The sequence below is a fragment of the Camelus bactrianus genome, chromosome 31 (genome assembly GCF_048773025.1).
Source record: "Camelus bactrianus isolate YW-2024 breed Bactrian camel chromosome 31, ASM4877302v1, whole genome shotgun sequence".
Lineage (NCBI taxonomy): Eukaryota > Metazoa > Chordata > Mammalia > Artiodactyla > Camelidae > Camelus > Camelus bactrianus.
The window spans coordinates 26,016,184-26,028,439 of NC_133569.1; the positions used below are offsets into that span (position 1 = coordinate 26,016,184).

At 43.0% G+C, this 12,256-nt stretch overlaps 1 protein-coding gene across 4 annotated transcripts in view; it reads right to left on the reverse strand.

Annotated features, from left to right (window-relative positions):
• Positions 1-12,256, reverse strand: part of SPIN1 (spindlin 1) — a 68,864-nt gene that overhangs the window by 23,775 nt on the left and 32,833 nt on the right. For all 4 annotated transcript variants that reach the window (XM_074355679.1, XM_074355677.1, XM_074355676.1 and 1 more), the window contains one exon: positions 3,698-3,746. In XM_074355679.1, the coding sequence (XP_074211780.1) occupies positions 3,698-3,746 (49 nt within the window). The remainder of the gene's footprint in view (positions 1-3,697; positions 3,747-12,256) is intronic.

Genomic DNA, 12,256 nt, shown 5'->3' on the forward strand with positions numbered 1-12,256 from the left:
GTATAAAATAAACCACAAAGATACACTGTGCAGCACAGGGAATGTCACTAACATTTTATAATAATTATAAGGGGAATGCAATAAAAATCTTTAAAAATTGTGAATCACTATGTTGTACATTTAAAACTTACATAATATTGTAAATCAATCTATTTCAATTTAGAACAAGAATTTGTACTGAAAGACCTTTTATTTTTTATCTAGACTGTCTTAATGACAAACTGCCACTACTCCTCATCAGTGTAGAAGCACCATATTTTGACAGCCCGTTTTTAAAGGCACCATACTTAAGTTAAACTTTCAACTATGAACAGTAAAGGCCTGTCACACACTATGCAGTCTGGTGTATGAATTAATTACTGACACCGTTTCCTTGGTCCATTTAGGACTGTGATACAACAGCAGTTCCCTTACTCGGTGCTCCAGCAGATTTCAAAAGAATTTATTAAGTCAAAATAACGGTCTTTTTCGCAAGGTGTGTATCAGCAAGCAGAGAGGAAAAAACTGCCGCTCTGGTCCCTGCTGCTTGGGAACAGTTCTGCAGCTGATGCGGTCAATCCCAGCTTAAACTGACAACGGAAAAACAGGATGGAGAAAGTCAAGTCTTCCATCCACATCACTATGGCTTCTTTCATCATTCTCTCTACACACTGCGCGCCCCGCAGAGACCAGGGGTGTCCACGGCAAACATCCAGACGCTTCAAGGCTCTTCCAGAGCGCTAGCCACTGCCACTGGTGAGAAGAGTAGAGGCACTGGCCAAGCGACTGCAAGGTCCCGAACACCTGACCAGTTTCAGGCTGTCAATACCGTGGTTCACTCAGATGCTTGCTCTAATTGTCATCTAGTCTGTGTGTTTATGACTGAAATGACACATTTTTCAGACATGAGACAACAAAACAGGCAGTTTAGGAAACATGATGTAGCAGTTAATACGGTTCTAGAATCGGACTGTCCTGTTTCTGAATCCTAGCTTAGTCACTTCTCAGACGCATGACCTCAGACAAAGTACTCAGCCTCCCTGTGCAGAGGGGTTCATGGTCCCGACTGGACAAGGATGCCAGGAATACTGACTGAGACCACACCAGGGACAAGAAAAGAAGTGAAGTGACCGTCTTGGTGAGTGACTAGTATTTGTGTTTTACAAAATGAGAAGGAAAACAGCCCTGGAAATACAATTCAGTGTTTAATCGTTCCTGATCCATTTTCTAAAAGAACGTTTAGTGGGAAATACCCAGCGAAGCCCAGTCACACCTTCCAGCGGTACCCTCAAGTGTAAATCTGTCCACGGAGGAAGAGCTGGATTTACATTTGAAAACTGAAACCAAAAATCACTACGGCTAAATTCACCTCAGATGCCCCCAAACACACTTCCCTTCAAGATGTACTCTGAGCGCACACGCATTTCCCAAACCGCCTGCTGGGAAGCCAGGAAAGGCTCGTCCACCAGCTTGTCCCAGAATGCGCCAGGGAGCCTGGCCACAGGAAGCACAGAAGTTCGCCCCTACTTTAAAAACAGGAACGAGACCCAGCCACGTTACCGGTTCTGAGTGTGCAGGCACTGCTCCAAGCGCTCCAGACCCAACTACCCGAGTCCCTGAGCACCTGTGGGGCAGGAGGGGCTGCTCTCGGGACGACGGCTCCAACAGCCCTTGTCTTCTGGGCGTTCCTGTGACTCCAGCAAGCAGAGGCTCCGCACGTGGAGTTATTCTTGCTCAGTCTCCTCGTACCAACACGGGAAGCGAGAGGAGTCCGAGCACCTCACTCCCCGGAGAGCCACGTGGACGCCGGCGAGGAAGGGGGTCTCCAGCTCCGCCTCCCTATGCCCGCCTTCTGTAACCCTTCCATTCGTAGAAAGGATTCTACACTGAAAACACTGAAACCTCACTGTTCTAGTCCAATGCTGTGACTGGAGGCGTGAGTTAAACCGAGCACCAGGGAGACGAAGAAACCTGGTGAAGCCCTACAGCCTGGGGGCTGCCCGCCCCCCTCCACAGCCAGCCTCCCCCAGACACCTCTCCGCCGAACCCCCCAGAGACGACCTCGACAGCCATCATTTGTGAAACGCAGAGACTTCTGTCTCAGTTTTCTCCATCCCACCCACCTTCAAAGATGCACTGAGTTCAGAAAAACTAGAAAAATATGATTGGTAACTTCATTTCAACTTCTCCCCTTTGCTCTGCTCAAGACGGCTACTGCTCTTCAAGCGAGCCAAGCACACCTCCTATTAAAGCACGGGACCCAGTTCCCGCGTCATGGGACACACAGGATGAGAAATCCCTTTACAGCGGGTGCACATAAGAACTCCAAAAACTGAACAGGTAGGTGTTTATTTCTTGTGCTTCAGGGAAAAAAGAAGAATGGTTCTGATACTACAAAGTTAGTGTGTAATTTGCTTTTATTCCCCACTGTATTTAAGTTTTTTCATTACCTTCTATTCGTGCCCAAAGATGGTTTACCAGTTATGGTAATAGTATGTTAATGAGCAGAGGCATATTACGTAAATTACCAGGTCACTGGGCATGGCAGAACTGTGAAGCTGATGGGCCAATGAATGAATCTGAGCAGCACTTTATCAAACCTCAGGGACACAAGAGCACATCTGCATTATCCTCACGTTTTTACTTTCCAAGTGATTTTTTAAAAACTGAGTATCACAAATATTTACATTTTAAGTATCCAAGTATTCACTTCAGTGGAGGCATGTTTGGTTTAGTCACCAACAATTACTGATGAGCACGCTTATGCATCCTGGCTTTCCACAACAGCCCAGAGGGCTCTCTCTCTCTGACCACTACAGGGCGGTGACAAGAGGCACAAGCCTTTCAAGATGAGTGATTTGGAGTAACTGCTACAATGAGGGCCACAGGGGGTGCCGGGGTCAAGGAAGGTCTCTTCCACGTTTAACAATCTGTGATCAAAGCTCGTCATCAGAACTGGCTTGTTCGAGAGGTTTCCATGGTGCGGTAGCTGCCACCAGCACTGGCGGGTACTTGGAAGATCTATTAAACGTAACACAGTGGGCACTGCGTTTAAGGTAGCATCTCAGTTTTCTTTTTGGACATAACGCTATACACAAAACAAGATTTCAAGGAAGAAGAAGGCTGCTCCTGTACTCTAGCACCTATAGAATTTAGGACTTATAACACTGTTACTTAAAATTATCTTTCAACATACATAAGCTTTCTCTAAATTACAAGCTCCTCATTCATTTGAAAATCTTATAAAGAAGTGAGTGTCCCTGGCAGTCTGCTAGTCAGGCCCCCAAGCAGGAGCTATGGTTTCTGTCCAAAAGGAACTCCTGGCCCAAGAGTGGATCCAAGACCTGGAGAGGAACCTGCATGCCGAGAGCAAGCAGCCCTTCCCGGGAGAGCGGCAGGAGGCGCTCACCACACACCAGCCCCCCTACCACACCTGCGCGTCCATCTGCCTACGTCCCATAAAGCTGGAGGGGAAACCAAGGGCCAGAGGCTTTTAAAAGCTGAAGGACAGACACAGGCACACTTAGCAGAGGCCAGGGAGAAGGAGACGGACAGGGATCAAGTCACACACCACTCTCAGTGCGCAGTCAGGCTGCATGGACGTGAGGCCAGCTGCCCCCTCGTGGGGCGAGAGGGCCTCCCACGGAAGGCCTCGTGTCCCACATAACCCAAGGCCACAACCTGCTGTCTGACCAAGGCCCGTTTCAGAGCTGCTTACTTGTGGGATGTCCGTTTCTTCATCATGCTTGCAGACACACCAGCATGGCCTGAAAAAGAGGGGAGTACAAGTCAATGAAAACTGGATTAAAAAGTAGTTCAAGTTCAGAAAAACGTTAACTTGTGAAAAACTGCTATATAAATCATGAAATTAAAACAAAAAAACCAAACCCACACACAGCCAACACGTAAGAAAACCACGTGTTTACTTAACTGTTAGAAAGGAGACACCAGGCGCTCTGGGAAGAGCAAGCAGCTCACCTCCCCACACCAGCCCCAGAGCAAACTCAGAGTCGCGTGGACAGAAACTACAACAATGAGCGCGACAATCCTCACGCCAAAGCACTGAGAGGTACAGCACTTGTCTCCGGCTGCAGGCGATCAGGACACAGGACAAAAGGTATCAACAATCCGGACCCAGAAATCAGAAATCAGGACAACAGCAGCTCCGGGCTGTGGGACCCGGGAGCAGAAAGCCCCTGCAGGGGCCCTGAACCACCCGAGTGCAACCCAAGGACAACCTGTGGACGGCAGTACACGGAGAAGCCAGAAACACTGTGGTTCTGCTACACAGAGAGTCAGACTGGCGCTGGGGAGGGTGAGGTAATTGGGAGTCATGGAACTGAGTGCTGGAAAGGAAGACCTCAGAGGGGCTCCAAACACCTGGAAGGGGTGGGGTGGCAGGTCCTACGTCTCTGGCAGGATACTAAACTGCAAAGGCAAGACAGTTCAAAGTCCATCTAGCTACCTCCTTGAACATATGGGGCAATCAGTAAAGACCATAAAAAGATGACCCCCTAGCAAGGAGGCTGAAGTAGCCCTGAGTGTAAAAGCTGCTACAGACCCATCCTGGCACCTGCTTGCCAAAACAAACTCCAATATTCACTAAGACGCTCCACACCACATCCCAAATGTCCAGTGCCCCAACTAAAATGAGGAGACCTACGGAAAAGCGGCAGACCAAGTGGGTTATCCAAAGTGATGTAATTACAGGCAAAAATGTCAAAACCACCGTAACGAATACACTCAAATACTTAAAAGAAGACACAAACACTCAAAACAGGAAAATGAAAGGGAAAAAAAAGAAAGAAAGAAAACTGCTGAAGAATACATGATCCAAGATGGAAAAATAAAAAGGCGCTGGGCGTGATTAACAGCAGATCAGACCCCACAGATTGAAAGGTCAGTAAACGTGGGACATTACAAAACAACATATCCAAAATGGAACACACAGGAAAAACCTGGGGTAACGGCCAGCCTCAGCGACCTGCGGGACACCTATCAACCGGCCTAACATAAAGAAAATGGACTCCACGAAAGAGAGGACAGGGGGTGAAGAAAGAAAAAGGTCTGACAAAAATTACGGCAGGAAGTTTTCCAGATCTGACAAGTACACAGACACAGAGCCAGTAACCTCACAGGAGCCAAAGATACAAAACAAAGGAAAAGATCACGCCAAGGCATACTCCAAATTTCTGAAAACCAGTGACAAAGAAAGCATTTTTTAAGCAGGCAAAGAATAGAAGACACATCAAAGTTAGAAAACAAAGAAAACACTGGCTCTAGATTGACTGTCAGAAAGGATGTAAGCCAGGCGAGCTGGTCAAGACGGTCGAGTGGCAGGACCACAAGCTCGCCGCTCCTCGCGACGGCAACAGAACCACAAGTCACTGCTAAACGATCATCGGGAAAAAACCACTAGAACCTAGAGAAAAAGCCCTTCTTCAACTGGGAACAGAGCCTCCGCAGGACGGCAGAAGGGATGTGCTCACGATGTATTCGGGACCCAGGCCCCCGGGAGGGCGACCCTCACGCTAGAAGAACAATGAAGTGGCAGAGGACCCCCACAGGGGGGAGAGCTGTGAGCCCCACGCGAGGCTCCCCAGCCCGGGGTCCCGGCACTGGGAGGAGGAAGAGACCCCAGAACATCTGGTCCTGAAGGCCAGTGGGGCTTAACTCCAGGAGCCCACAGACGGCGGAAACAGAGACTTCATCCTCTTGGGAAGCACAGCACACAGGGAATCCAGGTCCAAGGGCAGAGGCAGTGGCTTCAAAGGAGCCTAGGCCAGACCTGCCTGCTGGTTTCCGAGCCTGCCCCTGGGGAGGGAGGGGGCGGCTCCTTACCTCCCTGTGGCTCACCCTAGGGACATAAAAGCTGGTGGATGTTCGGGAGTGTTCATCTACATGAGCTTTCCTGGAGGCTGGCATCTTGCTTGGATCATCAGCACCAAGAGCTAGCCCCACCCAGCAGCCTGTAGGCTTAAGTGCTGGGAAACCTCAGGCCAAACAACAAACTGGGTAGGATCTCTGCCTCACCCAACAGCAAAGTTCACAGCTGCCTCTGGGCACGCCCCAGCCACCAGAGGGCCAGGACCAAGCTCCACCCAGCAGTGGGCAGGCACCAAGGCCTCCTGCCAGGAAACCTGCAAAAGCCTCTAGTCCAGCCTCATCCACCAGGGGGCAGATACCAGAAAACAACAATCCGAAAGCCTGTGGAAGGAATCAGCAAACGCAGGCCAGATTCTGCCATGGGCTAGCTGGGCCCTGGCCCTTAGGTGACAAAAGAGGAGTGCACTGCTGGGACTAACAGGACGTCTCCCACAGAAGGCTACCTCTCCAAGTTTGAGAAACATAACTAAGCCACACAAAACTACATATAAAAAACTAGACAACATGAGATTGCAAAGGAATATCTTCCAGGCCAAGGCACAAGATATAATCCCAGAAGAAGAAATAAGTGATGAGGAGATAGGCAGTTTATCTGAGAAAGAGTTTAGAGCAATGATGACGAAGATGTTCAGAGAACTCGAGGAGTACAGACGCACAGAGCAAAGTTTCTAGCAGAGAGTTGGGAAATATAAAAAACGCCCAGAGGTGAAGAATACCTTTACTGAAATGTATGACACACTAGAGAGAGCCAAGAATGGACTAAACGAGGCAGGAGAACGGATCAGTGAGCTGGAAGACAGATTAGCGGAAATCACTACAGCAGACCAGAGAAAAGAAGAAAAGAATGAAACGAAATGACGACAGTTTCAGAGCACTCTGGGACATGAACGCACTAATACACTATAGGGGTCCCAGAAAGAGAAGACAAAAAGGACCTGAGAAAAGTTCTGGAGAGACAATAACTGGAAAACTTCCCCAACTCGGGAAAGGAACAGTCACCCAAGTCCAGGAAGCACAGAGAGCTCCACCCAGGATCAGCCCAAAGAGGGACACACCGAGGCTCACAGCCATCAAACTGACAGAAACTAAGAACATGGAGAAAATACTAAAATCAGCAAGAGAAAAGCAACAAACAGCATGTAAGGGAGCTCCCATACGGCTATCAGCTGATTTTTCAGCAGAAACTCTGCAGGCCAGAAGGGAGCGGCTCGGTACACACAGTGATCAAAGGGAAGAACCTGCAGTCCAGAACCCTCCGCCCAGCAGGGCTCTCGTTCAGACCTGAGGGAGACACCAACACTTCACAGATAAACAAAAGCTACAAGACCTCAGCACCACCAAGCCAGCTTTACAACAGACGCTAAAGGAACCTCTCTAGTCACCAAACCAGAAGAAAAGAGAACAGAAAGAGGCAAAAGCAAAAAACAAAACAAACAAACAAAACAAGACCTACAAAAGAGTGCTTTGGCAGTTCGGGGTCTTTTATGGTTCCATGTAAATTTTGGAATTGTTGGTTCTAGTTCTGTGAAGAATGTTGTGAGTACCTTGGCAGGGGCTGCATTGGATCTGTAGATGCTTTGGGAAGTGCGGCCATTTTGATAATGTTGATTCTTCCAATCCAAGGGCACAAGATATCTTTCCATTTCTTTGTATCATCTTCAATTTTCTTCATCAGTTCTTTACAGTTTTCAGAGTATAGGTTAATCTCCTTGGTTAAGTTTATTTCTAGGTATTTTGCTGTTTTTGAACAATGGAAATGTTTATGCCAGTTATAAAATTCTGGTTTTTGAAGTGGGGGAAAAAAAGTGAATGAAGAGCCACAAATGGCAAAACATCCTTGTTTCTTATGGGTGAGCTGTATTCCATTACATATGTATGCTGCATCTTCTGTATCCATTCATCTATTGATATGCACTTGGGATGCTTCCATATCTGGACAATTATAAGCAATGTTGCTGTTAATAGGGGGGGTGTATGTATCTTTTTGAATTAATTCTTATTTTGTGGTTGGCTTTATTCCTTTGATAACTATGTAAATTTAAAAAGCTAAAGCTCTAAATGTTCTTAGAAACAATGAACAGTACATACACGTAAATTTAAAAAAGTATGTGCAGCATATTGTGTATATGTATTTACATACAATATATTGTATATGTGCAGTCAAACTGTAACAATTCTACCTCATAAAACTGAAAAATGAAAAAGAAAAGAGAAAAAGAAAAAGAAAATTGAAACCATACCAAGCATCTCTTCTGACCGCAATGCTATGAGGTTAGAAATCAACTACAAGAAAAAAACTGCAGAAACTGCAAACACGTGGAGGCTAAACAATAGGCTACTAAAGGACCAGTGGATCACGGAAGAAATCAAAAAATACCTTGAGACAAGTGAAAATGAACACACGACACGAAACCTCTGGGACGCAGCAAAAGCAGTTCTAAGAGGGAAGTGCATAGCAACACAAGACTATCTTGGAAACAAAAAATCTAAAATAAACCACCTAATCTTACACCTAAAGCAGCTAGAGAAAGAAGAACAAACAAAACACAAAGTTAGTAGAAGAAAAGAAATCATAAAGATCACAGCAGAAATAAATGAAAGAGGCTAAAAAAACAAAAAAATCAATGAAACGAAAAGCTGATTCTTTTGAAAAGATAAACAAAATTGATAAACCTTTAGTCAGAATCATCAAGAAACAGAGGGCCCAAATTAATAAAATCATAAATGAAAAAGAAGTCACAACCGACACCACAGAAATACAAGGGGCCGTAAGAGGCTACTATGAGCAACTATACGCCAACAAAAAGGACAAACTAGAAGAAATGGACAATTTCTTAGAAAGTTACAATCTGCCAAGACTGAATTGGGAAGAAACAATAGAAAATATGAATATACCAACTGCTAGTACTGAAATTGAATCAGTAATTTAAAAACTCCCAACAAACAGAAGTCCAGAACCAGATGGCTTCACAGGCGAGTTCTACCAAACATTTAGAGAAGAGTTAACGCCTATCCTTCCAAAACTATTCCAAAAAATTGCAGAGGAAGGAACATTTCCAAACTCATTCTATGAGGTCACCATCACCCTGATACCAAAACCAGAAAAGGATATCACAAAAAAAGAGAAAATTACAGGCCAGTATCACTTATGAATATAGATGCAAAAATCCTCAAGAAAATACTAGCAAATCAACTCCAACAATCCATTAAAAGGATCATACAAATCACCAAGTGCGATTTATCCCAAAACTGGAAGGAATTTTCAGTATCTGCAAACCAATGTAATATATACCACATTAACAAATTGAAGAATAAAAACTATATGATTATCTCAATAGATGCAGAAAAAGCTTTTGATAAAACACAACATCCATTTATGATAAAAACTCTCCAGAAAGTGGGCACAGACGGAACACACCTCAACATAATAAAGGCCATATATGACAAACCCACAGCTAACATCATACTTAATGGAGAATAGCTGAAAGCATTTCCTCTAAGATCAGGAACAAGACAAGGATGCCCTCTCTTGCCACTTTTATTCAACAGAATTTTGGAAGTCCTAGCCATAGCCATCAGAGAAGAAAAAGAAACAAAGGGAATCCAAATCAGGAACGACCGAGAAAAACTGTCACTGTTCATAGATAAAACGGATACTATCCATAGTAAACCCTAGAGAAATAACCAGAAAACCACTAGAGCTCATCAATGAATTTGGTAAAGTTGCAGGATACAAAACTAATATACAGAAATGAGTTGCATTTCTATACACTAACAATAGCAGAAAAAGAAAATAAGGAAACAATACCATTTATCATCACACCAAAAAGAATAAAATACCTAGAAATAAAAGTACCCAAGGAGGCAAAGGACCTATACTCCGAAAGTATACGACACTGATGAAAGAAATTGAAAATGACATAAACAGATGGAAAAGATATAGTGTTCTTAGATTGAAAGAATCAGTATCGTTAAAATGGCCATATTACTCGAGGCAATAAACAAATTCAATGCAATCCCTATCAAGTTACCGATGACCTTTTTCACAGAGCTGGAACAAAAAAAATGTTAAAATTTGTATGGAAACATAAAAGACTACCAATAGACTCAAAACAGTCTTGAAAAAGGAGAACAAAGCTGGGGGAATAACACTCCCTGACTTCACACTATACTATAAAACTGAAGTAATCAAAATAGTATGGTACTGACACACACACAGACATGGATCAATGGGAAAGGAAAGGAAGTCCAGAAATAAACCTGCACACTCATGGTCAATTAACCTATGACAAAGGAGGCAAGAACACACAATGGAGAAAAGACAGTGTCTTCAACAAGTGGTGCTGGGAAGAAGGGACAGCTGCCTGTAAACACTAAAATTAGACGATTATCCAACACCATATACAAAAATAAACTCAAAATGGACTAAAGACCTAAATATAAGACCACATACTATAAAACTCCTGGAGGAAAACATAGGCAGAACAGTCCTGATATAAACCACAGCAGTATTTTTTTGAGGCAGCTCCTAGAGTAATGGAAATAAAAGCAAAAAATTAACAAATGGGATCTAATTAAACTTAAAAGCTTTTGCATAGCTAAGGATATCATCAACAAAATGAAGACAACCTACAGAATGGGAGAAAATATTTGCAAATAATGCTACCAACAAGGGACTAATTTCCAAAACATACAACAGCTCATACAGCTTAATATCAAAAAAACAAACAAATCAAAAAATGGACAAAAGACCTAAACAGACATTTCTTTAAAGAAGACATCCAGATGGCCAACAAGCATGTGAAAAGATGCTCAATATCACTAATTGTTAGAGAATCAAAGTACAATGAGGCACCACCTCACACCCGTCAGAATGACCATCATTAACAAGCCCACAAACGATAAACACTGGAGAGGGTGTGGACAGAAAGGATCCCTCCTACACTGCTGGTGGGAATACAAACTGATGCAGCCACTACAGAGGACAGCATGGAGATTCCTCAAAAAACTAAATACAGACTTACCGTATGATTCAGCAATCGCACTCCTGGGCATTTATCCAGAGGAAAATATAATTCAAAAAGACACATGTACCCCAGTGTTCACAGCAGCAGTATTTATAACAGCAAAGACACAGAAACAACCCAAATGTCCACTGACAGATGATTGGATAAGGAAAATGTGATATGTATACACACAATGGACTATTATTCAGCCATAAAAAAAAGAATAAAATAATGCCATTTGTAGCAACATGGATGGACCCAGAGACTGTCATTCTGAGTCAGAGAGAGAAAGAAATATGATTATCACATGTATGTGGAATCTAAAAGAAAAAAAAAAAAGGATACAAATGAACTTAGCTACAAAACAAACTCATAGACATAGAGAACAAACTTATGGTTACCAGGGGATAAAGAGGGTGGGAAGGAATAAATTGGGAATTCGAAACTTGCACCTCTTGGGGAGTGGTGGATATGTTAGTTATCTTGATTATGCTGGTGGTTTCATCGGTATATACATTTATCAAAACTCATCAAGTTGTTCCTCTCAAATATATGTAGTGTATTATACAGGAATCACACAATGAAGGTGTTAAAAAAAAAAAAAAAAAAGAAACAACGTAAGGCAGAAAACAGCGGAATAAATGTTTAACCTGCTGCTGAAAAGAACAAAAACCAAACAAAACCCTACCAGTGAATTTAGAACACTATACCGAGCAAAAATACCTTTAGATAATTACATTAACCCTAAATAGTTCTTGTATCTATTAAGAGACCACATAAAAATGTAAGAGGTAATTATTAACACCAGACAAATTCAGTACAAAGTTATCAAAGATCAAAAAGGACATTACAAAATGATAAAAGGTCAATTAATCAAGAAGCCGTAACAATCTAAAATGTGTATGAACCTAATTCTAGAATACTGAAATACATATGGCAAAACTGACAGAACTGACAAGAAAAATTGACACGCTCATAATAACATTGAGATATGAACTCTTCTCTCCCAGGAGTTGATATAACAAGTGGGTTGGAGTATCAGAAAGGATATAAAAGATCTGAACATCACAAACAGCCAAGTACATTTAGTTGAGACAGTGTTTATGGAACACTAATCCAATCATGACAAAATATACATCTTTTCCAAGTTCACATGGGACGTTAACCCAGAGACACCATATGCTACTCATAATACAAATTCTCAATACACTTAAAATAACTTGAAATCATACCAAGTATGTTTTCTGACTAAATCAGAATTAAACTAGAAATAACAAAATATTTGGAAACATCCCAGTATTTGAAAATTAACAGTCTTCTAAAAATCTATGGTTTAAACACAAAATCATAATGAAAATTCAACTATTTTGAATAAAATATAAATG